Source organism: Choloepus didactylus, chromosome 7 (genome assembly GCF_015220235.1).
Source record: "Choloepus didactylus isolate mChoDid1 chromosome 7, mChoDid1.pri, whole genome shotgun sequence".
In the NCBI taxonomy this organism is placed as follows: Eukaryota; Metazoa; Chordata; class Mammalia; order Pilosa; family Megalonychidae; genus Choloepus; species Choloepus didactylus.
Window position 1 is genome coordinate 109,849,799 of NC_051313.1, and position 25,791 is coordinate 109,875,589.

Genomic DNA, 25,791 nt, shown 5'->3' on the forward strand with positions numbered 1-25,791 from the left:
TCTTCAAGGACAGTGTTGGCTGGAGCAGACAGAGCAGCTCTCCAGAGCTGGAGGGCAGGCTCTGTGCCTCAGTTTCCCTGTGTCATCTGCACTGTGTATCCCCTGTGCCTCCTGGGAGGGCATAGGAATGTAGAGGTGAGGTGTGGCCAGGGCTGGGGGGTCCTCCTCCTTCCTCCTCCTGGGACGTCTGCCTTCTCCCACTGAGGCCCCCCCAGGGGGCGGGGGTGATGAGTTCTGTTGCCTCTGTCCTGAGCGTCCAGCCTGAGCTGCCCCAGCTCCTCAGGTTTCCCGCTTGAAGGGGTCTCAGAGGCCGGCCTGGTGAGCCTGCTGAGGGGGCAGCCTGGCTCTAGGCTCTGAAGGGTCCCGCCTTTGCCTAGTGCTCAGGCCCCTCCACGACCCTTCTGGGGTCTGCCCCGTTCTTCACTGTCTGGGCTTGACTTATCCACTCCGAAGGCCCCTCTCCTCCCCGCCGACCCTCCTTTACCACTGTCCCTCCAGGGCATGAGGCCTGACACCCTCCGTTAGTGCCGCCTCAGCCCTCTTGGCAAAGGGGTAGGGTTTTCTGCAGTGACCACAGGATTGTGACATGCTGGGCCTGGGCCATGGGGACAGATGGAGAAGAGAGAAGCTGGCAGGGCACACCGAGGCCGGCTCCCTTTTTACCTCACCCCGGAGCCTTGTTCCCTTCCCCACTCTGCTTGGGCTCACCTTCTTCCGTTTATGCCGTCCCCTCTCCCCCCTCAGCCAGCCAACGCACACTCACCGAAGGCCCAGAAAGTGGGCACTTTGAGCCTGGGGTGTGTGACATGTGGCAGAGCCCGGAAGGGCTGTGTCTGAGGCCTTGAGGAGAGGTGCTGAGAAAGGGAAAGCCTGGGACAGCCCTCAGGGAGCTTGCACTCTAGCTGAAAAACCAGACAGTGTAACTTCTCTATGCCTCGGTTTCTCATCTGCAAAATAGGCGCACAAATAATTCCTACTTCGCAGTGTTGTCAGGAAAGTAAATGAATTAATACTTAGTAAGGCTCTTGGAAACAGTCGCTGACAAATGGTAAGAGTTCAATGTAGTTTTATTATTATCAGTAATAGTGGTAGTAGTCAGAGTAGAAGCAGTACAACATATAATATCGGGTAATGATGCTTTTTTCTGAACTCAGTAGCGAGTACCTTGAGGACAGGGACTGTCTTATTCACCTCTGTATCCCTGTTTGGATACAGCCCTCTGCATCTTTCAGGGAACAACCCTCCCCAATAATGTTGCTAAGGCTCATTAGGAGGGATCTTACTTCGCATTTGTCAAGCTGGTAAATGGAAATACAGATTTACATAACATAAATTAGGGGACGCTGGGTATCCCTTTTTATTGTTTACAAATTTAGCAAAAAGGAATATTGAACCAGACTGTGGGCTCTTTGCAGACAACTACTGTCTCCTTTTCAGACATCCATCTTTCCATGCATGCATGTATCCATCATCCATCTGTCCATCTGCCCATCCATTATATCCGCCCAGTGTCTGTCCTTCATCCATCCACCCATGCATCCATCAAATATTTATTGAGTACCTCAGTGTCAGGAGGTATGTTTGGTGCTTTACATTTCATCTTTATAGCAACTCTCTAAGATGGACTTAATTATCCACATTTTACACATGAAGATACTGAGACCCAGTGAAGTTAAGTAAGTTGCTCAAGGTCACACAGCAGAGCAAGTGACAGATCTGGAGTCAGCTCTACCTTCTTCCACATGCATGCTCTTAATGTTGAATCTGATGGCCTCCCTGTGTGTCCCCAGTGCCTATTTCTGAGTGTGGAACATGGTAGCTGTGTTATTTGAATGAAACAGAAATAACCTACCCCTTTGCCAAGAGGGCCCAGGTTCTGGAATGCTGGAGTTCTATAGTTCTATTCTAGGAGCATCTGCTAGTCCTATTAGCATTTGCCACCAGTATCCTAATGTTGCCATCACCAGCTTACGTCTAGTGGTTTCTTTTCCACGTAACTTGCATCCCAACACATCCTTGTTTCTTCCCTCCACCTTCCCAACTCTGCTTCTGAGGGCAGTCTTGCCTTCCTATAGGTAGGAAAGTTCTAGGTATTTGCTTAGCCATTGCATCCAGCTTGGCCAGTCTTCCCCTAGTGATTGGGCTCTTACACCCCTGCCCCCAGCTTTCCCAGAGGGTGGACCAGCTCCCCATTTTACTCTGGCCCTTTTATTGTTCTTTCTTCCTAAGCTTTAGAGTTGGCTCCTCAATTTCAGGTCCAAACTGCCCTCTCAGGCCCATCAGCTGGACAAGGATGTAAATGCGAGTAGTCTACTTGGGAAGTTACCCCAGGAAGCACCATTAGTGGAGTGGGGGAGTGAGACAGGGAAGGGAAGGAGGCCAAGAAAATGTGCATTAATGAGCAGGTAACTGCTGTGGGCATCTAAGGCTTGATCCCACTGGGAACCTCTTTAGAGCATGCTTTAGAGCTCCCAGTGGAGGCAGGCTGAGGGAATTGGGTATTTATTCACCAACTCCCATCAGTCTTTAGTTAAGGGCTGCTGGGGGTGGGGCGGCTAACTCTGCTGGCTCTGATGGCCATAGCAAGCTGACTGGCTGAGATGCAGATGCTGGCAGCTGGAAGTGCCCAGCTGGTGGGCAGGCCGAGGACTGTGGGCATCCAGGGTTGTGGCTGGGTACCAACGGCCTCTGTGCTCAGCACCCCAGGCCGGTAGTCTGGCCAGTCCCTTGGAGTGTGCCTCTTGCAAAGCTGTCTTCTCAGAGCTGCCTTTCCCTTGTGTCCAAGAAGCTGCCACCTCCCAGCTGCTCTGAGAAGACAGCCACCAGGACCACATTCACTGCACTCAGTACAGATTTAAGGAGCACCTACTATGTGTCAGAGGCTGAGGATAAAAGGAGGAAGCTGTCAGAATCCCTCTGGGAGCCCTCAGCAGAGGGAAGGGACCAAACACGAATGGGGTGCTTACCACAAGCCAGACGCTGGCTAGCCATTTCCTGCCTTGCTCGAGGCCAGCCGACTTCTCTGTGCTGCTTCCTCTCCTAGAAGGTGACGGCACAGACCTGCTGGGTGGCTCACAGCCTGGAGCCCCTCCCAGTCCCCTCCCAGCCCCAGCATCCTGAGACTGTGATTGTAGCGGGGTTTCTGAGTTCCTTTTCCTTCCTCTCACTGCCCCTCTTCCCCTACTGGGACCACTAGTGCAAAAGCCTGCCACATGGCTGCCTTTTAGTCAGTCGGGAACTGTGCCTTCTAGTGTCCTCCTGCTGTGCGCAGTTCATGGGGCAATGGGGTGTGTCATTGTATTCAAGGGCACCCTTCTTTGTCCCTGGTGAAGGCTGTGCCAATACCTACTTCCTGGAGAGGGGCCTCCTCCCTCTAGACGCCTCCCACTCCCGCCCCCAGGCCTCCCAGCCTCACGCTACAGGTCTCATGCCTTATGGGGCCAAGAGACTGGGAAAGGTTAAAAGATGGCAGTGGTGTGTGGGTGAGGCCTTCTATGTGGGGGATGGCAGGGGAAGGATGCAAGACAAGGACGGGGCAGATGCCGGGTCTGGCCAGCATATTCACCCTGAAAACCTCAGAGCCCATATTTGGCTACCTGGAGGCAAGCCAAAAGCACTTTGACTCATCTCTCCAGCCGCAGCCCACAGTCTTGCCCCTTAATGTTTTCACTTCCAAACCAGATTTGGTTGGGTGTGTGTATTTGGGGTTAGCGGGGGTGCGAGTTGTGTCTGCTGGTACGGGCCAGCCTCCTTACCTTTGCCTTCCTCCCCCCTGCTTACAGTAGCATCGCTCTCCCACTGGCTGGCAGGGCCGTCCTCACCCAAGTGAACATCTATTGTGCCTCCACCCCCACCTCAGTTATTCGGGGCAAGTGTGTTGGCGTGAGGGCTGCGGAGGGGAAAGAGGAGTTGTACCAGGGCTGAAAGGTGGGGTTTATGGTGAGGATTTCCGTTCGGTGCTCAGGTTTGAGCTGAAGCATCTTCGGATCCCGGGAGGAGAGAGAAGGCGGCGGCTGCAGGCCCCGCTGCTGAAGGCTCACCCCTGGGGAGGGAGAGAGGAGCAGCTCCGAGCCTGGGAGCTGGGGACGCAGAAGGACACAGAGATAAGATGGGTGGAAGGTAACGAAAGGGGGAGAGCCGAGTTACTGCTGCCTACCCCTCCAAAAACCCAGCCCCAGGGCCCTTGCTTCCTCTCACTGTCCTGCTAAGGGCACAGTGCTTCTTGTGGTGTTTAGGACCAGTAAAAAAAGAAAATGGGGTGAGTGTGTCTGTGTGTGAATTTTGAGAGTAAGGTCTTCTTTGTCCCCTCATACCTGCGTGGGGCAGGGGGCAGGTAGGTGGAGGGTGGCTCACCCTGTCTGCTGGCCGCGGTGGGAGCGTTGCTGTAGGAGGTTGTTTCCTCTCTGGGGGAGGTGGTGGGAAGGGGATCCTCTGGCTTCCTTGACAGGGAGGCAGGCCCTCCTGTAGCTGGAGGGAGCTAATCTGGGTGCAGAGTCTGCAGCAGCCGGCATCACTGGGGAAGCCCTGGGAGGGCTTCGGGCTGGGCTGGGGCCCAGGTAGGGAGCCCCCTGGAGCTCAGCTACATTCGGGCCGATCCGTGGGGTCCCGGCTGGTTGCTGAGGACGTGCCCCTGGTGACTGTGCCCAGAAGCCCGGCCCAGCGGTGGGGCCTGGTCGAGGCCCGGTAGGGTAGCTGCGTGTAGTGAAGGGAGAGCTGCCCCTCGGCCTGGGGTTCCTGGGCCACTGCTCCTGGCTGCCCAGTGGCCTCTGTCTGCACTGGCCACCCTGTCCTGCCCCCACCAGGCGTGAGTCAGACTGAAAGCAGAAGCTGCCAGACATTGCACAGGGTGAAGTGAGGCAGAACCAACTGTGCTATTTTGGAACCTGGTGAATTCCCCCTCCTGCCTGCCCCACCTCCCTTCTTTCAGGGCTCCCTCCCACCCCTTCCTGGGTCCAGCACTTTGGCTTCCTCAAAGAGACCGTTGGGGAAGGACTTGATTTCCCCTGGCGTGGACGGGAGGGGGCCCCCTAAAGCTTCCCCCTTTGCTGGACACAGACTCCCTGGCCACGAGGGGCTGGTTTCTTGGGGAACAGCCCTCTGGGGGTGTTGGGAGGGCAGAGTGCCCCCTTCTGGGTGGGAGCTCATAGGCAGGTGGCCCTGGCAAGATGATGTCGCTGGCTTTCAGCAGCCCCCTTCTGGCCCCAGCACGCACCCTCCCCCTGGCCCACCTTTCGCGACTCTCAGCCCAGCTGTCAGCTGCCGCTCCTGGGAGTGTGAGGTGACGAGGGCTTCGGGTGGAGGCCTCTCCCGGCTGTGAGTCTCGGGGTTGAGAGGGATTTCTGGACCCAGAGGGGAGATATTTTGGGGCTGAGGGCCTTTCCAGAACCCCATGAAATCACACACCCTCTGGCCCCAGCTGACCCTCTAGCTGATGGTTCTTTCTTGGGCATTCTAGTCCCGCTTGGGGTTCTGGCTCCATGTTTTAGGGTTTTTTTTTGTTTTTGTTTTTGTTTTTGTTTTTGAGCCCTTGCAAACCTGGGGGTCTGTAGCAGTCCAACCCATGGTGGTAAAAGAGGTCAGTAGGGTGTGTGTTCCTGAACTGAAGATGGGGGTAACGAGGTGAGAGCCAACCCCATCTCTCCCGAAGCCGTACAATAGGGGAGAGGGTGGGCTCTGCCGCTGTTCTGTGTGAGCGGGTGCAGGGGGTGGGGCAGTTCACCAGGCCTGTTGTAGGTGACCGATTAAAATTTGGGTCTTTGCCAATCTCAGGTGAGCAGGACTTGGGTTTCTTATTGCTCAGATAGATTTGGGGTTTAGGCAGTTGAGAGGGAGGGAGAGTGAGAGGCAAAGCAGTGTGGAGGAAAGAGTGGGCTCCTAGGCCTACTTTGGGGCAGAAGACTTCAGCACCCCAGCCTCCTGTGGAACACACAGGCCCGTGTGCACAGGCACCCACCCTGTCCCCAAGGCTGCCTGCTCTCTGCTGGAATTGTTCTTTGGGCAGGCAAGTCCTGGATGGGGTGCATGTGATGGTGTGTGTGTGTGTGTGCATGAGGTGGGGTGTGTGTGTGGGTGTGTTTGGGTGTGTGTGTGTGGCTGTGTCTCACATGGCCAGTCTGGTTCAGTTTCCCAAACTATACCAGCTTCCGGCAGTTTCCCCACAGACCTTGACTATTTCCACCTCCTGCCCTGGGCAGAACCCCAGTCTGAGTGAGCCGGCAGAGCGCAGCACTCTGGCTGCCCCCTTTGCCCCTGGGCCTGAGTGTCCCAGCTGTTTGCTCACTTTAATGTGGAGCTCAGAAGGGCCCTGTCTATTCCCTAAGAATCTCCCTCTACCTGGGACCTGCACCTCCCTGCTGCCTTCTCCCACCTGTCACTAGTTCTTGTGCGTGGAGCCAGGTGGCCAGGCCCCTAGAGCTGCAAGGACCACCTGAAGATCTTGTGGAAAAGCAGGTTCTGATTCAGGAGGGCTGGGCTGGGGCCTGAGGTTCTGCATTTCTAACAGGCTCCCAGGGAATCTGGTGGATCCTCTCCCATCTAACTCCAAACCAGATCAAGGGTTGTCACCCAGGCAGGGACTAACACTCTTGGGACATCCCCAGGTGCCAGGCCTGTCACACACTTAGCTTATATAAGCCTGTCACCTACTCTGAGGAAAGTAGCATGACTATCACCCCGCTTTACAGATGGAGAAACTGAGGCTCTGAGAGGTTAAGCACCTGCCCCAGGACACTCAGTAGGTAAGTGAGAGCACCAGATTTGGACTCTGGTGTGTCAGTGTCCAAAGCATGTGTGGGTTCCACTGAATCCAACTGTCTCTTCAGCTGGGGGGAAGGATGGGAGACAGTGGAGGTCACATGCAGCTGTCAGGAACCTCTGGGAGAAGCCCTGGGTGGTTCTTGGGGGTATCTTGAGGGGAAGGAGGGACTGAATGGAGAATGGTCTGGATGAGGCAAGAGTTGAGTGGGACCCTCCGCGATGGGCTTCACACCCCCTGCCTATCCTCCAAGGCCCTTTCCAGACTCCCCAGTGGGCACCCAGCACACTGTGGCGCCTAGTGCATTCTCGAGCCTGTGTGGACAGGGGTTGGGTGTGCAAACTCCAGACCAGGTTGCCCGTGTTTAAACCCCAGCCCCACTGCCTGCCAACTGCGTGACCTTGGGCAAGTTTTCAGCCTCTCTGTGTCTGTAAAATGGGGGCTATTTAGTACCTTCTTTGTGGGTGGGGGAGGGGGTTGTTTTGCATATTAAATCAGTAATACACATCCCTTCGGAACAATGCCTGGCACAGGGGAAGCTCGGTACGTGTAATTATTAATGCCTGTTGATTTGCCATCGGCAGACAATAGGCCACCTTCTGTGAACTTGATGCAATTGTCCATGCTCATAGGTGTTTTCCTTCCTTCCTTTTCCCTTTTCCTCCAGCAGAGTCTTTTTATTTAGCAAAGCCTGGACATTTTAGGTATAAAATGGTTGTTTCCAGAGTACTCAGAGGCAGATTAAACGCGTAAAAATGGAGCCAGGCAGTAGGAGTTAATTTACAGCAGGCAAGGCAGGGCAGCTTGGAGGGGTGGAGGTGGGCTGGGGGCAGCAGGTGAAGGAGAGGCAGGCTCCCAGGAGCGGTGCCTGGGCCAGCGCCGGTGGGTTGGATGCTCCGAGGACCTGGGGACCAGGACCCTGTAAGCCCTTGGCAGCCTTCTTGGGGGGGAGACCCTGGGGAGCCTGCAAGGGGCTGGCCAGGGCCTAGGTTTGGACTGGCCTTGAGGCCGGGAGAGAAAGCTGCTCCGTGTGCCCGGCCACGTGCCCTCTGTCTGCCTGGCTGCTCCTGCTCCTCTCCCACGGGAGTCAGCCCGCCTTTCCTGCCCCTAGCAGCTAGCGGAAGGGGCTGGGGTACAGATCTCTCCTGAGGAGATGGAGAAGGAAAGGCGGGGGCCCTAGGGCCGCGCTGCAGTTCCATAGAGGGAGTCTGGAGTGATGGAGCAGCAGCAGAAGTGAGAGTTTTTAGCAGCAGCTGCCCTCCCCTTTCCATCGTGCACCCACCCCTCAGGGTCCCAGCCTTGGACACATCTACACTGCCCAACCCCTCGGCCTGCCCTCACAGACTGGGGAGGGGCCTGAGAGTGTCCCATGCAGCTCTGGCCTGTAACAACAAGGGCTCCAGGGCCCAGAGAGGGGGCAGGACTTGCCGGGGTCACACAGCCAGGCAGTGCTACAGCCAAATGCAGGTCTTCCAGTCCCACTCTGGCCCTGGAGGCACTGGAGGCTTTTGTGCTGGGCCTATGGGACTGAGAAGACCTTTTCAGAACAGACTCATTCCAGAGGGTCAAAGTTGTCAGGCCCTGAGTTCACGAAGGCCTCATCTTTCTCGGGGACCGGCGTTCATCAGTGACCGCATAGGCTGGCATCCTGTACATACACTTAGCTGATCTTCCCTCAGCGGGGAGAGGGAGCAGGTCGTGGGGATGGGGAAGGGTAGATAGATGGTGTTTGGGGTTCTTGGAGCCCATTCCCTTGCCCCATTCCTGTCTGACAAGCTTTCTATGAGCAGGATCTCCCCCCACCTCACTCCCCCACGCCCAACACACATACACCGTGCTGCAGCCCCATGCCAGATCTCTAATCCATGTAATCGCATTTCTGTCCAACTGACTTGATATAAGCCCCCCCAAGACCCTCTCGGGGCCATGATGCCTGCCTCAGTGAGATCCAGATATATTGTCTCCTGGGACTCCTGGGCACAGATCATCCTGGCTATTTAGCAGAAGAGAGTATTTTTGGGCAGGGCCCGGCCTGCGTTCTGGGGCATCTGGGAGGGCTGGGAGCTGTGCGCCCTGGGACCCTCTGCAGGATTCACGGAGGGAGACGTGGGTGAGGGGAGTGGGGCAGGACTGGGAGACGAGGGGGCGATAATCCTTCCACCTGAAGGGCCAGCCCTGTGGGCCACCTGGGGGGGAGCAGGTGGCAGCCACACACTTGAGGCAATGTGGAGGGGTCCTGGGTTCGAATCCTCACCTTGCCGTCTTCATGCAGCCTGATGGTGGGCAAGTCACTCAACCATTTTGAGTCTTGGTTTTCTCATCTGCCAAACAGGGTGACTGCCTGTGAGAAGTCTGTGAGGGTGAATGTGGTCGCCTGGTGGTCACGTGTTTGGGGCAGCACCTCTGGACAGGACTCTGGGGGTTTTGCTGCAGGAGGGAGTGGCGATAATCCAACAGGTGTGGGGTTGTCAGTAAAGGAGCACCCGAGGGCCCTGTGCCTCTCTCCGGGAAGTCTGTTGGGTGGGATGAGTGGGGGTCCCCAAGAAGGCTCATTTCTCTGGAAGCTTCCTTATAGCTGGGAAGACTGGTGGTTGGTCAGGAAATGACTAGAGAATGAAGCAGTGTGGGCACAGCAGCACATTCAAGAGGAGGGAGCAGGGTGAGGGATTTGGCAACGTGTTTGTGTGTGTGTGTGTGTGTGTGTGAGGAGGGCGGGGTCTGCTATGGCTAGAGCACCTTGTCCATGCAGGTCACACCCGAGGGTGGAGCACTCCACGGGACCCTCCTGGCTTCTCCTCCCCATGCTCCCCTGTCCCCCCTGTCCTCCTGCAATGCCCAATGGCACTCCTCCTGGGACAGGCCTCATGCCAAGGACAGGACAGGGCACCTCGCTGGTCTTGGCTTGCCTTCTTGCCCTTGAAGCTGCCCCCTCCCTGCACAATTGCCTTGCCTTGCCCCAGGCAGCAGAGGCGCCAGCTCCCACCCTTTCCTGTGGATGTGAGCTGGGACTTGGGGCTGATGGGCCGGAGCTGTGGGAACTGGAGGCCGGCTCAGTGGGCCAGGAGCTAACATTGCTGCCCCTTCCCTCTCCTTCCTCTCCCTCCTCCCCACCTCCAGCTGGTCCTCAGAGATTTAAAAAGCCCCTGCTTTCTGCCCCCAGTCCAGCTGTGCAGCAGCAGTTCTTAGCTGGTGGGATGGAGTGCATCCTGCTGCAACTGATAAGTGTTGTGCACCTCACCCTTTCCATGCCTTGACTTCCTCATCTATAAAATGGGAATAATAACAATACCCACCTCTTTGAGTTCTAAAGACATAATGAGGAGGCAGAATGCTTAGCCCAGTATCTGGCACATTGGAGCTGCTGAGTAAAGGGTACTCAATAATGTGGGTTGATACCGTATTATTTGGCTCAGTGGGACCCTCTGGCTCAGTGGGGCCCTCTGGCTATTTCCAGTATTCAAAAACTGCTGCCAGAAATCATATTTCCCTAGAAAATGTGAGCTGTTGTGTAGGGTCCTTGTTGCTGGGAGCAGGAACGAGGTCAGTGGTAACACACTTTTGAAAAATTTTTTCATTGCTTTTGGCTTTTTTCCATTTTATGAAGATATAATTTATTGCAGCAAATTGCACAGATTTGAAGTGCATGGCTCAATGTGTTTTAACATATGCATACCACCACCAAGATCAAGAGGGAAAACTTTCTATCCCCCTGGAAAGTTCCCTCCAGGACCTGCCCACAGAGGGAACTTCCAGTCTGATCTCCGTCCCCATGACTGTCTCTCACCTGACTTTGACCATGCACTGTGTGGGCTTCTTCTGTCTGGCTTCTTTCATATAATATCAGTCTGCGAGGGCAACACTTATTTCAGGCTGATCAAGCTCCTATTTATGATTTTAAAAGATTGGGAAACAAATACTGTAATGAATTACATGATACCCAAGCTTTGCAAAAGAAAGTCTTTAAAACTAAAGCTTTTGGAGAGGGAACAAAGCAGGTGGCTGGTGATAGGAAAAGTTGATCTAGGGCTTTCCTGCCCCTGTCTAGTAAGGGGAGGTTGAGGCTGGAGTCACCACTGGGCTACTCTGCCCAGCTGGAGGCCTTGATATGGTATATACGGGCACGTGTGTATGGATGGCACCTTATTATTCTTAAAAGGAACAGAGAAAGGGGACTTGCCCAGGGATGACCCTGGTGGGAGTGGACAAAGCAACACTGAACAGTGACAGGAACGGTGGTCTCTCCCCGCTGCTCACACGTCCACCCTTGCAGATGGCCTCCACAGTCAGCATCCCAACCCAGGTCACAGCCACTCTGTGGGAGAGGTGACCCTGGCTGGTCAGCCCTGCTTGGCTGCTGGGGAGCCTGTGGCCTGGCCCAGACCTTGATTCAGGCCCAAGGTTGGGACTCAAACCCAAACATTCTGATGCCAAGCCCTCTGCCCTTCCTACGGCATCTTGTGGGCAGAGACTGTTGGCCCCTGGGAGTCTTCTGATACCTCCCAAACTAGCTCTGTTTGGGTTCAGACCAACTAATGCTCCACCCTCCCCACCAAGCCCCCTGGGGCCCTGCAGGGACCCATGACTGTGTCTTGGAGATTTGGGACAGCCTGGTCCTAAGGTTAGGGATTATAGAGGTGTTCTTACTCTATCTCCTAGTTTCTCAGGCCTTCCTCTGGCACCTCTCCTGCCAGACAGAGCTCAGAGAAGACAAAACAAAGCCCAAACCTGGAATCTTCCCCTCTCTTCCCTTCCCAAGGTAGAAGGTTGCCCGGGGGTCGCAGGGTCCTCCCCTGCTTCCAGCAGCCTCAGCACCTGCTCGAGAGACCTTCCTTTGTGGTCAGTCTGATTTCCTGGCCGCCATGACTGGGCAGCTCCTGCACAACTGGTAGTTTGTAAGACCCTGGATCGGAAGAAAACTTCTGGCTACAGAGGCACACAACTTAATAAATGGCTTAAACAGCCGTGCTGGCTGCTGGGCTTGCACACTTTGTTGTTTCAGCCACCAGACGTGTTTTTCTGGGAATGCAGGAAACTCTCTCTGTCCTTTGAGGAAGGGCAGAGCTTTTTCTGCCTCTATTTGGGATTCCAGACTGTTCTGTCATCCTGACCACCCTCTGGTCCCTGGGCTGGATGAAAGGGATGAGCTGCTGAAAGCCTTTGATGGTAGGGGGGCTTTTTCAGTGGTAATCCCTAAGACAAAATGTAACCTTCACCCCCAAGTCCAGGACCGAGGCCAAACTCCAAGCCCCAGTGTAGTGGTGGAGCCAGACTGCAGGATTCAGCTTCGTCTCTCATAGGCTCTGTGGCTTTTTGCAAATGACCACCTCTCTGTGCCTGTGCTTCGTCACCTGTAAAGGGGGGGCAGTGGTGACACTCATGTCCTGAAGTAATGGTGATAAATAAGGTGCTTCAAACAGTACCTGGCATATAGTAAGGGGCGCCACAAGCATGAGCTATTGCTATAGAAAAAGAACAATATTTCAAAAGGTAAACAGAAAAAAAAAAATCATGATTTCATCATCCAAAGAAGTCACTAACATTTTTGTATATTTCCCCTCAAGAGGTTTTTCTACACATACTTTTACATAGTGATGATCAGATTTTATGTACAATTTTATGTCTGACTTTTTGTCATTGACATATCCCTAATGTTATTTATTAGAAACATAATGTACCATCAGGAGATTCCAGGTGGTTCCATCCACCTACCATAATTTATTTAACCATCCTATTGCTGGACATTGAGATTATTTCTGACTTTTCCCTATATAAATAACAATGTGATGGTATCTGTAGGCATAACAGACTTCTGCATTTAAGATTTCTTACTTGGGCTAGTGAGTATTTTTAAGGCTCTTGATACTTGTTGCCAAATTGCTTTTCCAAGAGGTTGTTCCAAGCTATACTCTGGCATTAGTGTTGGATCTGTCTGGAATCAAAGGCATTTTAAAGTCATAGCCACACTTGGAGGGAGAGGGGTAATCATCTTCTAAACTATTTAAGATCTGCCTTAATTTTTCTGTAAATTTTTAATCAAGGTATAACACATATACAGAAAAGTGTACAAATTGTGAGCAGCTGTATGAATTTTTGTAATCTAGACACACCCATGTCACCAACACCCACATCAAATTATAGAACATTCCCAGCAGGCCCTCCCCCACCCCAGGCCACCCTTGTGCTGTGATCCCAATGTCTAACGCAGGAGATTTGTTTTGCCTGTGTTTAAACTTGATGTACATAGAGCATGCCCTCCATATTTTTGTGCCTGGTTGCTTTTATCAGCACTGTCTGTGAGAGGCATGTGTGGTGTATATGTAGCAGTATGCATTCACTCTCACTGCTGAGTAGCATCCAGTTATGGATGTACCACAATTCCTTTCCCCATTTTCCTGCTGATGGACATTTGTGTATTTTCCAGTTTTTGATTACTATGCATAGTGCGGCTATGAACCTTCTAGTATGTGTCCTTTGAGTGTATGGATGCTTTTCTGTTGGGCATATACTTAGGAGTGGAGTTTTTGGGTCATGGGGTATATGCATATTTACTTCCTGCTCCAATTTTTAAAGAATACCCTGGAAAGTACAGGAACCCCCAGGGAGTTCAGGCCCTACAAACAATCGAAGGGACATGCCTCAACTAAAAGCAGTTTGAGGGGTACCGTGTGATGACCACACCCTCTGAAGGCTCCTGTCTGGGGCCCCCATGGAAACAGAGCTGGGCCCTGGGTCCTGGCCCGTCGGCTCCCACCTGCCGTGTGGCTTCTAGCCCTGGCCCCTTACATCTGGGGGCCACTCAGTCCTCCCCAGGGTCCTCAGCTGGCCTAACCACCCCTGTACCGACCGAGGCAGGTGTGGGCCCGACTCCAGGCGGCGGTGGGGACACCCCTTCCCCTGTGTGCTCCACCTTTGGGCAGGATTGGTAGGTTAGGTCCCTCACACCCACTAGACGCTGCCCTGCTTCTTTTATCCCCTGTATTAAAAGAACCACACAAGTATTTGCATGGTGAGGGTTAAGTGCTATGTAAGTGGAATGAGCAACTGTAAAAAGCCCTCCTCACCACCCCCTGCTTCCCCACTCCTTCCCCCTCCCCTCCTCAGAGGTAATGAAACAGTTCGGTCAGCTGGGGGAGCCCAGAATTAGAGAGGGGGCTCAGATTGTCCGGGTCAAGTCTCTATTCTGCTACTTCTCAGATGTGCAACCTTGGGCACACTGCTTAACTTCTCTGTGCCTCAGTTTCCTCCCTTAAAAATGGGGACAATAATTGTACACCCCTCAAAAAGTTCTTACAAAGAACAGATGAGTTAATGTTTGAAAGCACATAGACTGGCCCTGACCCTGACAAGTGTTCAATAATTGTTTAGCTACTGGTATTAGGAAACTTCTGGTCTTTTTCTACACCTTTACTCATTTCTTGCCCGGATGGGCTTGGGCTGTACATTTTGTTCTGCAGTCGGCTTTTCCCACCCAGTGCTATGTCTTTGAGATCTTTTATCCTCTCTCTGAGTGTTCCTGTGCTGGAGTCCTCGTTCTCCGTGCCTCTCCTCCATGGGATCCGATGATTCTGTCTCGTCTTGTCCCTCCCTCCAGTCCTTCTGGCCAAATCTCCCCTCAGATGTTCGCACTGAGGTGTAAATGCCTAAGGAGAGAAGCCCAGACACAGGCTAATATGAAGAGGAGCCCACCGTTTTGGAAGGGGGACAAGTACCCACCCCTTTCGAATGCCTCAGGTCCTGCTGGGTGACTTCCACACACTCACTGTCTCCCTAAATCCTCATGACAAGTCCATGGCGGGCACTGCTATTATCTCCACTGCACAGAGGAGGGAACCGAGGCATTTAAGAGGTAGAGTGACTTTCACCAAGTCACCCAGTCAATCCCAGGCAGAGGGGGGGGCCTCAGCTTGCATCTGTTGGACCATGATGCTCGTTTTCCTCACAACTAAGCCAGAACCCAGACTCAGCCCAAGTCAGGTGAGAGGGCCAGGTGAACAGCTGCAGAGGGTGGCCAGTGGGTTCCAAGGGCACAGGCCCGGGGCGGGGAGTTGCTGGTTGCCTTGGATGAAGTTTTACATGGGGATGGGGAGGGACGGGAACTCCCTGGGGTGTCAGACCCTGTTCCTTCAAGAGGGGATCAGGGGAGAAGGTTCTTTAGGAAAGTAGACACTCGAAAGTCCTGGTATTTACCGGAATGCGTGGTGCACCAGTCCCAGGTGTGGTGGGTGTGGAGGTGCCTGGGGTAGGGAGGGGTCCAGGGGACGTTTTGGTTTTCCCGTGTTTCTCCTTTCAGTTCTTCCTGGCCTGACTGGGTGTTGGGAGAGGTTGGGGTGGCCCCTCAGACGTTGAGAGGGAGCAAGTGCATTTGAAGTGAGGGGAGTCTCCTGGACCATCCCCATCTGCCCTCGGATCCCCTCAAGCCCCTACCTTAACCCCACACCCCCACTCCACCCAGGCTTCTTCCCCAGGGGGAAGAAGGCTGGACTTTGCTGGAAGAAGCAGCTCTGACAGTGGGGGGGCATGGCTGGGAAAGCCTCTCTCTGCCCTACTCCAGCCACCCTCCGTGCAGACGACAGGACCCGGGCATAAGGCTCCCGACACCCTGACACAGATGCCTCCCTGGTCACAATTCTCCAACATCCACCCCCCGGCCATGGGAGGCTCCCACAGACCTCGGGTGGGTGGGAGAACAGGGGTTCCCACATCTATTTTACAAATGAGGAAACCAAGGCAGGGAGAGGGGACACGATCCCTGCAGGATGGCCCAGCCAGTGAGGGGCCGAATCGGGCCTAGCACAGGTTCTCCTCCCAGCAAAGCCAGCCCAGCCCAGCCCAGGCGCCTGGCCCTTTGTCAGAGAAACAAGAGGCTCCTTCTCCCCCAGCCCTCCCCAAGTCGGCTGGCACTGCCAGGCCCAGCTCCTCCCCACCCCCAGCCCGGGCCCATCTGAAGCCAGATTGTTCCTGAGGGGGTGGGGCTACCCAGCGCTGTGTGTGAGTGTGCAGGGCGCGCAGCTGTGAGGGAAGCAGGACCAGAGGGCTGGGGTCAGGGCTGGGGAGGGCCAGAGCGTGTGGTGGGCAGTCGGGGTGGGGGCAAAGACAGGGATGTCCCTCTGTAGGAGCTGCAGGGAAGGGGGGGCGGAGGCACAGGGGGAGGCTGCAGCTGCTCCCTGCTGCAGGGTGGAGGAGGGGGTGAGGGGGCTGCTCCTTTCTCCCTGGGGACTGCCTGCCCTGTTGGCTGGGCAGAGAGACCCCTGGGGCTGAGGCAGCCCCTTCTCTAATCATGGCCTAGGAGGTAGAGAAGGGAGGAAGGAAGATGAGGGAGGGCCCGTCGAGGGTGGATGGTGTTTTCTGCCTTGGTAGGGAAGCCACCCGCAGCTGTGGAAGGAGCCCGGGTTGGGGTCAGGAGGCTCAGGCTCCAGTGCTGGCCCTGGATTCACTAGTCAGGCAACCAGGGGCGAGCTCTTTCCCAGCTCTGCGTGGAGGCATGGTGGGCCCCAGAACCTCCAAGAGCAAGGGCTCTGGAGCCAGACTGCCTGAGACTGGGCCCCAGCTCCGTTCCTCCTGCAAGTTACTCACCTGCCCTGTGCCTTTATTTTTCCTTCCCTGTATAAGGAGAATAATAAATGTACCTCACAGGGCTATTTGGGGTTAAAGTGCTTGGAACAGTGCCCAGCACACAGTAAATGCTCAAATAAATGCAAGTTATGTCTACGATTCACTGAATATTTGCCATTACCTTCTGCTAATGCCGACTAGTCTACTGTCTGGCATTGGACAGATTGTGTCAGCCTGGGCTGCTTTCCTTTACCACCTCCAGAGGACCCGGGGACACAGCTCTGCCCTCTGCCAGTTGTGCGCTTGTCCATTACCCACCAACTCAGCCTACCACGTGCCATGCGCGGTGCCAGACACATTATTTTCATTTTATGCCCTTACCAGCTTTCTGAAGTAGAAGCCACTTACAGATGGGAAAACTGAGACTCAGAGTGGTTAGGTGACTTGCCCAAGGTCACATAGTAAAAAAGAGGCTGAATTGGGATTCAAGTCCCCATCTATCCAGCTCTTACAGCCTTTTGCAATACCGATATCTCCCAGACAGGCCCCTCTAGCCCCTGCCTGGACTCTTGTGGAGTCTGGGGCACCCCCAGGTGCCTTGCACCTCTCGGAGCCTCAGACCATCCCAGCTGGGAGGGACCTTAGAATTCACCTAGTCCAACCCTTTCATTTTGCTCATGGGGAGACCAAGGCTCATTGAGGGGAAAGGGCTTGCCCAGGGTCACTCAGTGAACTAGGGACAGAGTGAACCCAGCTGCAGGATTCATTTTGGCTTGTTCTCCCACCTTCCTGAGTCCTGAGTCCCACCTGTCTCACTGAGACCCATGGAAGATCAGGGCCACGTGCTGGCTGGTGGAAAGCCCACCCTGGGCCCTGGCAGGACTGGGTGCCAGGGTGTGGCCCTCTACATACCTGCCTGTGGGCTTGCCTTTCTCATTTACTAGACTGCAGACTCCATGAGCTCAGGGACTATACTTGACCCACTGCGGTATCCTCAGCCTGGTTCGTAAATAATTTTCATTCCCTTCATGCCTTCATTGAGCATCTACTACATGCCAGGCCCTGGGCTAGAGGCTGAGGGTACAGCAGTGAACAAGGCAGATAATGACTGCCCTCTGGGGAGTTTGCACACAGCTCTGCCTTCTGCCAATTGTGGGGAAGAGAGAGACAATGAATGAAATAACTAAGTAAAAATGTGTAGCATTTAAGACACCAATAAGTGATATGGAGAAAAACAAAAGAGAGATGGGGCATGGGTGGAGGTTACAATTTAAACAGGGTGGGCCCGAAAGGCCTCTCTAAGAAGGTGTTGGTACCTAGGGGCAGGGCAGAGAGAGCAGTGAGTGCAAAAGGCCCTGAGGTGGGACTCTGGCATGTCTGAGGAATTGCTAAGGCTGCCACAGCCAGAGCACATGGCACAAGGGGGAGAAGAGAAGGAGGGGGGCAGAACGGGTGGGCAGATCACAGATAGCCTTTTAGGCTGTTGTAGGGACATCAGCTTTTACCCTGAGGCACGAGCCACTGAGGGTTCCGAGCAGAGGTGGGACATGCTCTGACTCGGGCTTTTACAGGATCCCTCTAGCTACTGAGCTGAGAGTAGAAGGTTGTGCGAAAAGACAAAGGAGAGAGTCTGAACTTAAGGGGGCTCCTTCGGGAATCCAGATAAGTGGGAGAGGTTGGGCCCACACTGGTGACAGCAGAAGCAGTGGCAGTGGAGGATATATTTGAGTAAGATCCAACAGGATCAGGATGTGGCCTGAGAAAGAGAGGGAAGCCGAGATTGCCCCCAAGCTTTGGGGACTGACTGACTGAACTGAGTGAAGAAGAGGGAAGAGAGAGTCTCCATTTCTGACCCAGGAATCAGGAACCTTGGATTCAAGTCTCAGCCCCATCACACCCTTGCTCTATGACCTTAGGCAAATCCCTCCGCCTCCCAGGGCCTCAGTGTCCTCTCCTTTATAATGGGTGTGGTCCCCTGAGACCCAGTGCCTTGAAGAGGACGAGAGCCTCACTGCCCTCCTCATCCACAGGGAGCCAGCAGCTGCCATGGCGTCGCGCATCGGGCTGCGCATGCAGCTCATGCGGGAGCAGGCGCAGCAGGAGGAGCAGCGGGAGCGCATGCAGCAGCAGGCCGTCATGCATTACATGCAGCAGCAGCAGCAGCAGCAGCAGATGGGGGGGCCGCCCACCTCAGCCATCAACACCCCTATCCACTTCCAGTCTCCACCGCCTGTGCCCGGGGAAGTGCTGAAGGTAGGGGCTGCTTGGGTCTGGCCGCCTCCCTGACCCCATTGGCCTCAGGCCCCCTAGAGCCTTTGTCTTCTCCCCCTTCCCAGGTGCAGTCCTACCTGGAGAACCCCACTTCCTACCACCTGCAGCAGTCCCGAGACCAAAAGGTGCGGGAGTACCTGTCCGAGACCTACGGGAACAAGTTTGCTGCCCACATCAGCCCTGCCCAGGGCTCCCCAAAGCCCCCACCTGCTGCCTCCCCAGGGGTGCGGGCAGGCCATGTACTGCCTTCCTCTGCTGGTAACAGTGCTCCCAACAGCCCCATGGCCATGCTGCACATCGGCTCCAACCCTGAGAAGGAGGTGAGTGAGGAGCGGGCCAGTGGCTCTGCTCCTGGGACTCCTAGTCCAATCGCAGAGGCAGGGGTGCTACCTTCAGAGAACCCCTTGTGTGGGGGGGCTTAGCCCTGCCCCTCCTCAGTCTGAGGGGGACACGGCCTTGCCCTCAGGGAGCTCCATTTCACAGGGGAAACACCATCCCCAGTTTTGAAAGCTCTGCTAGGGAAAAATAGGAGACTCACACAGAGAGGTCCCGCACACCCACAAAGCCATGTCCAGCAGCAGGTGTGTGAAGGAAGCTCCCTGGGCAGCTCATGCCTTCTCTGGGCTACTTTCTTCCAAGCCCAGATGAGCGGACTAGGTGAGGTGGGATCCAGGGTCCGTCCAGCCCGGTGGCTGTCCCAGGCCCCCTCCTCCGCCTTCTGCCGGCGGGCCCTCCCCAGACGGACTTTTTCTCCCTTCCAGTTTGATGATGTCATCGACAACATCATGCGTCTGGACGATGTCCTGGGCTACATCAATCCTGAAATTCAGATGCCTAACACGGTACTGCTGGCTGGGTTGGGGTGTGTGTACGTGTTGGGTCAAGGGGAGGGACAAAGGCCCCACATGGCCCTGAGCCTGGAGAGAGAGCTAGACACAGGGTCCTCGCTCTGGCAGAGCCAGCACCACGCTGCAGAGAGTTGCCTCCACGAAACAACATGATGGGGGCCCAGGGCCAAGTGGAATTGCCATTCAAGAAAGAAGACGTGCCACAGCCTGTGTACACGACCAGGGCGGGCAGGGAGGGTGTCCTTGGGGAGGGGCGTGGTGCAGGAGGCACTGGTGCCTGGCTCAGCAGAGGAGAGGTGGGGACAGCATTCCAGTGGGAGCAATGGCCTGGCACAGAAATGGCCCAGTGTGTCCACAGGATGAGTTCCTTTAGGGAGCCCAGGGCCCAGCAGGTCCCGGCCACAGGACCCCTTCTTCTGGCAGTCTCTGGCTTTCCGGGGCAGGGGTTATGTGGTGGGTAGGAAGGAGTAGGACTTGGAAAGTCCCTCAACCATTCTGAGCCTCACCTTTCTCAGCGACAAAACGATGCGATCTACCCACGGGATTATGGGGAGATTAGGTGAGACAAGAAATTGCGGTCATGCTCTGTGCATGGTGTGACAGGTGTTTACCCTGAGCAGACAGAGTGGTTGGTGCACCTCCACCCCCACCCCTTTCAAGGTCCTGAACCTCAGCTGCTTACTCCTTTCCCTTCAGCCTGGGCCCCACCTGCTGAGCTTGAAGCCCTGCTCCTGCCACCCCCACTTCCCACCCCCAGCCATGCCACCGAGGGGAAGCCCCAGTTCTTGCCGTGGGGACTCACCCCTCTATCCCCACTGCCCTGGTGACATTGCCAAATCACTCGGCAGGAGCTGGCCAGGACCAGTTGGGTCTGAAACCTGCAGCCAGCTGGGGCAGTGAGAGCTGGGGAGGAAGGGAGGGCGTCAGTGTCTGGCCCCTTTAGTAGTTCCTGTATGCACTGTGGAGTGTCTGTATGACATAGAAGTTTGGGGGCCTGCCATTCACTTTGCTTGGGGAGAACTTTCCAGAGCTCAAGTCTGTCCTGGTCAGGCCCCTGCTTAAACCCTCACTGGCTGTCTATTCCCAAAGCCCAGTGTCTATAGGTCAAACAAGCACTCCAGGATTCAGGTATGCCTCCCGCCCCTGTCACACTCCACCCCAGGGAGCCTGGGGCTGCTTGGAACTGCCATGTCCTGTCCAGCCTCCCCTTCTTTACTCGTGCCAGCCCCCCTGCCTGCAGTGCCGTCCTTAAGTCTCTGCTCAGGATTCAGTTCCAGTTCCATGTCCTCTAGAAAACCTTCCAGAAACTCTGGAATGGATTAGATGCCCCTCCCCTGGGTTTCCCTAATGCCTGGGGTATAAGCCTATCTCTGCATTTATCTCTTTTTGATAACTCTCTTCAGTGGCTCCTGAGGGCAGGGGCTGCGTCTTATTCACCTCTGGACTCTGCAGACTTTCAGTCTTAACTGCTGGGAGAGAGGGCTCAGGGTGAATTCTGGTGCCCCTGGGGCTGGCTGCAGACCCCTTTAAGCCTAAATCGGGGTCTGGGAGACATCAGCGCAGCTTTCTCCAGATGTCTCTGGATCCGGCTGTTCTTGGGACGATGGGCTCTGGGGAGGGCTCCCCATGGAGAAGGGGCTGCTCACGAGGTTCCCCTCCCTGCTTCATCCCACAGCTGCCCCTGTCTAGCAGCCACCTCAACGTGTACAGCAGCGACCCCCAGGTCACACCAACCCTGGTGGGTGTCACCAGCAGCTCCTGTCCTGCTGACCTGACCCAGAAGCGAGAACTCACAGGTACCACCTCTCTCCCTCCCCCAGCCCCTCCACTTTTCCCTCCCTTCCTCCCTCCCAGCTTCTCTCTCCTTCTCCCCTGGCTTGCAGATGCTGAGAGTCGGGCCCTGGCCAAGGAGCGGCAGAAGAAAGACAATCACAACCTGAGTGAGTCCCTCCCAGCCCCCTCTCCCTCCCTCCTTCCCTCTCCCTCTCACCTGGGCTGGCCAGGAAGTCCTTCCCCGACCTGTTCAGGTTCTAGGAAGGCTTCCCTACCTAAGGCCAAGTCCCTCCCAGAAGCCTTAAATTCTTCCAGGGGTGTGACTGGGTGGGTTCAGCCCACTTTCCACCAGTCCTCTTTAAGAGGGGGGTGGGAGAGGGGGCTCCTGGGAACCATAGTCATGAAGTCCCTAGGGCTGAAGGTGAAGGAGTTTATCAGATTCGTGGAGCCTGGCCCCAGGAGGGGTTCTGTGGTGGGGCGGAGTCCCACGCCGGCTCCCGTGCTACACGGCCCTGGGGCTGCCTGCCTGGCCCTGCCCCGCCCCCACCCTTGTAGAAATCACAGCCCCTGGGTCACCCATTACTTCCCAGAAAGGCTACATCTACGCTGCAAGTTGCTTCTCAGGCACCCCTCTGTGGGCTGGGCCCTTCTCCCCAGGTAGGGTCCCCTCCCTCTAATTGCTCCCTCCCGAGAATCTGTTACCTTTAGTTGAAAGGAGGAGGAGGTTCAACATCAACGACCGCATCAAGGAGTTGGGAATGCTGATCCCCAAGGCCAATGACCTGTAAGCAGGGGTTCAGGGGAAAGGGTCTGAGGGAAGGGCTTCGGGAAGGGCAGCCCACAAGTATCTGCACGTAGCACCAGTGCTAGTTGCTAGAGGGAAGGGCTGGGAAAGGAATCCCTTGACTGCCTGCCTTGCAGTAGCTTATCATTCTAAGACAAGAAGACCCCTCCCTCTTCTCAATCAGGAAGAATCAGTGTGGCGGATGTCCAGGAAGTGGGGCTGGGAGCTCCCACTTCTGGGAGGAGGAATCAGGCTGGGCAAGTTTGGACTGGTGGAGAGGCAAGAGGTAGTCCAGAGGTAGGAGAAGTGAGAGCCAAGGATAGGCTTGGGTTTGGGCGACCCAAGTGGAAGACCTCAGGTAGGAGGCTGCTCTATATCACTTGTTTCCATGGAATGAGTGAGGTGGGTGGTGGCAACAGAAGTTGCCTGGAAGGGCCTGTTCTGTACAGTCTGAGATCAGCCTCTCCACAAATACGGGGAGGCCAGGCCAGGGCTTTATTGCCACCGACCAAGTGCTTGGTAAGTGCTTGACCACTCCTCGGAGCATGCAGCTCTGACATTACCTGGCCTGCTACAGGGACGTACGCTGGAACAAGGGCACCATCCTCAAGGCGTCCGTCGATTACATCCGGAGGATGCAGAAGGACCTGCAGAAGTCCAGGGAGCTCGAGAACCACTCTCGGCGCCTCGAGATGACCAACAAGCAGCTCTGGCTCCGCATCCAGGTCTGGCCCCTGAACTTGGACCTTTTGGGTAGCTCTGACTGCTGACTCCCAACCTGGCTTCTGACCCCAGGGGGCAGTACTTTTACCTTTAGAACTGGAGACATGGGAAGGATGCCCATGAGGAAGGGGGATGTATCAGTCAAGATGAGCTATGTTATGCTGAAGTAATAAACAGTCCCCACATGTCAGTACCTTAAGCAACGAATATCAGCTAGGGGTTCTACCCTGCTAGACCCTCATTCAGGGATCCACGCTGATGGACAGGCACGTCTACAGCAGGCTCTTAAAACTTCCAATGGAAGTTACACATGTCACTTCTGCTCACATTTTCTTGGTCCATGTAAGTATACACCTACATCTAATCTCAAAGGAGCAGGAAAGTGCAAACCTACCATGTGCCTGGAAGGCAGAGGGCTGGAAATATTTGGTGGATGACACCACAGGGGCAAACCAAAGGACAAAGGCTGGAGAGTGTCAGTCCTACTGCCTGGAGCCCCAGATTCTAGTCCAAGCTCTGTTGAAGGTCTCGTATCCTCTTTCAACCCGAGGCTGGTGCTCTATACAAAGGGTGATTGAACTGCAGCTTTTAAATTTTTTTTGATTATTTCTTATGGGAGGTAATACAATTTACATTAACACCTAGCACACTCATATGCACACACACACACGACCAAAAACAGTTTCATGAAAGAACACTCATCTTTAATAGGTTCTGTACATTTTGATAGTTTCTACTCTAGTCTAGTTTAGGTGAGTCTTTCAATTAAAAAAGAAAGCGAGAGCTGGTCAAGACTCACTACAGTGATTGCATAACTCACTAATGAGTTGCAACCTGTACTTTGAAAAGACTCTAGACCCTAGAGCTACCCTATGCTTTCTTCCAGCTGAGACTTTCTTGGTCTCAGATGCCACAAGGGAGGGAGCAAGGCCTGTGACCTGGGTCTGGGAGAGGGTGGCCCGACCGCTGGTACCCATGCGCGTTGCCCCCAGCCCTTTTTCTGCTCCACCTGCAGGAGCTGGAGATGCAGGCGCGAGTGCACGGCCTTCCGACCACTTCTCCATCGGGCATGAACATGGCTGAGCTGGCCCAGCAAGTGGTGAAGCAGGAGCTGCCCAACGAGGAGGGCCCGGGGGAGGCTCTGCTGCTGGGGGCTGAGGTCCCTGACCCTGAGCCACTCCCGGCTCTGCCCCCCCAGGCCCCACCGCCCCCGCCGGCCCAGCCGCCACCCCCACCTTCCCCATTCCACCACCTGGACTTCAGCCACAGCCTGAGCTTTGGGGGTGGGGGCGATGAGGGGCCCCCAGGCTACCCTGAACCCTTGGGGCCAGAGCATGGCTCCCCGTTTCCTGGCCTGTCCAAAAAGGATCTGGACCTCATGCTCCTGGATGACTCACTGCTACCATTGGCCTCTGACCCCCTCTTCTCTACCATGTCTCCTGAGGCTTCCAAGGCCAGCAGCCGCCGGAGCAGCTTCAGCATGGAGGAGGGCGATGTGCTGTGACCCTGGCTGCCCCCCGTGCTGGGGAACAGGGGCAAGCTTGGGGGCTGGGAGAGCCAGGGGACTTCCTCCCACCCTTCAAGGCTGCACTTGTGTGTGAAGTAGCCACCTGCCCTGCCTCACTCCTCCCTGTCGCCCCCGTTTGGACTTAGTGCCTGTCTGGCAGCCTGTGGGGTCAGGAGAAGCCCCCCGGCTCAGTGCCTCCTAGGCAGCCCTCTGGGAGGGGGTGGGCAGGAACAGGCCTTCAGTCTGGCTCCCGAAGGTGTGAGATCAAGAGGGGAAGGGAGAGGACAGGGTGTGCTAGAGGTAAGAAGTAGTCCTGGGGGGTTCTATCTTCTGGCTTGATCCCCTTGACCCCCACATGAAGGAGGATGCATTAGAGCAGCTCCTTTTCTGAAGCAGCAACTGGTCCAGGGGGTGCTCGGGTCTTCCTTTCTGGGACTCAGATGGCAATAAGCCTGCCCCCTAGCCTGGTACTACCCCCTCCCACAGGTGGGGCACCCCACCCCACTTTGGTGCTAACAGCTCTCCACCAGGTGGTGTGAGAATGGGGTGGCTGGAAGAGAGGGAGGGGCTGGGTTCGGGGCAGAGTGTGGGGTCACTGCTGGAAGAGCAGCTCCCTCCAGGCTTCCCACTTTGTGCCTTTAGTAAACACTGTGCTTTGTACTCCCTTGTCCTGTCTCTTTGGAGTGGGGAGAACGGGAGGATTCAACCCAGTGGGTTCCTTTCTTGGGTCTGAGTTTGAATGCCTCCTGGTAGAGGCTGGGGTGGGGAGAGACAGAGAGGAAGGAACAAGTCTATCACCTGGTTTCCCCCCAACTCCCCAGCCCTGCCCTTGGGAAGCTGTAGATGTAGCCTTACTTGTGGGGCTTGAGTGCTGATGGGGGGGGGGGGGTTGTTGTCCCTTCCCGTGGCCACAAGATGGCGCTGTAGGCACGCTGGTCCCACGCCTCCAACTGCGGCCTGAGACCGCTGAGTCTGACAATGCAGGTGAGGTGGGTTGCTTATGAGCCAGGTCCTTCGCTGCTTCTCTTGGGCACCTTTGGTCCAAACTACCCTTGGCTTGGGGCGGGGGCCTCTGTTCACCCGCAGTTCTAACGGTGACCACTCCAGGTTCTTGCCCCTCCCTAGGTGGGCTAAAACCCAGCTGGAGGTCTAGCTGGGTGCTTGGTGGCAGTAAGGTCAGCTCCTTTCTTCCTGAGTGTCTAGCAGGACAGGCTTCCAAGCAACTAAGGCCATGCCCTATGGGTCTGGGGAGCGAGGGAGCCACATGTACTGGTTTGGGAGGAGGCCAGAGCCCAGGATGCTGTGTGGGTGTCAGGAAGTGGCTCTACTCCCTGCTCTGGCATCTCTGGCAGTGAGGCCTACGAAAATCCTTTCCTTTCTCTGGGCTTCAGTCTTCCCAGCACCCAAGAGTTCCCAAGGGCCTCTGTTCCAAAGTTCTGAGATTTTATGACATCACTCAGGATGGGAAAATGGGCTTGAGGCTGTACAGGATTGAGTAGCACCTGCTTGAGTCCCAGGTGTCTCGGGAGGAAGGCCAGGTATCTTCCCAGAAACCAAAATTGCACTCTCTCCCCCACAC

The 25,791-nt window shown here is 55.4% G+C and overlaps 1 protein-coding gene across 4 annotated transcripts in view; it reads left to right on the top strand.

Moving 5' to 3' along the window:
• Positions 1–24,872, top strand: part of TFEB (transcription factor EB) — a 45,167-nt gene extending 20,295 nt beyond the window's left edge. The window contains exons 1-10 of one of the 4 annotated variants that reach the window (XM_037842539.1): positions 3,536–4,119; positions 6,684–6,737; positions 18,337–18,559; positions 18,643–18,897; positions 19,339–19,419; positions 21,101–21,221; positions 21,309–21,365; positions 21,907–21,982; positions 22,560–22,707; positions 23,721–24,872. In XM_037842539.1, coding sequence (XP_037698467.1) covers positions 18,353–18,559; positions 18,643–18,897; positions 19,339–19,419; positions 21,101–21,221; positions 21,309–21,365; positions 21,907–21,982; positions 22,560–22,707; positions 23,721–24,209 — 1,434 coding nt within the window. In that variant the 5' untranslated portion in view covers positions 3,536–4,119; positions 6,684–6,737; positions 18,337–18,352 and the 3' untranslated portion in view covers positions 24,210–24,872. Of the gene's footprint in view, positions 1–3,535; positions 4,120–6,683; positions 6,738–18,336; positions 18,560–18,642; positions 18,898–19,338; positions 19,420–21,100; positions 21,222–21,308; positions 21,366–21,906; positions 21,983–22,559; positions 22,708–23,720 lie in introns of those variants that run through there. The other 3 variants (XM_037842538.1, XM_037842536.1, XM_037842537.1) reach the window with 3 other exon arrangements.
• Positions 24,873–25,791: the final 919 nt, after the last annotated feature.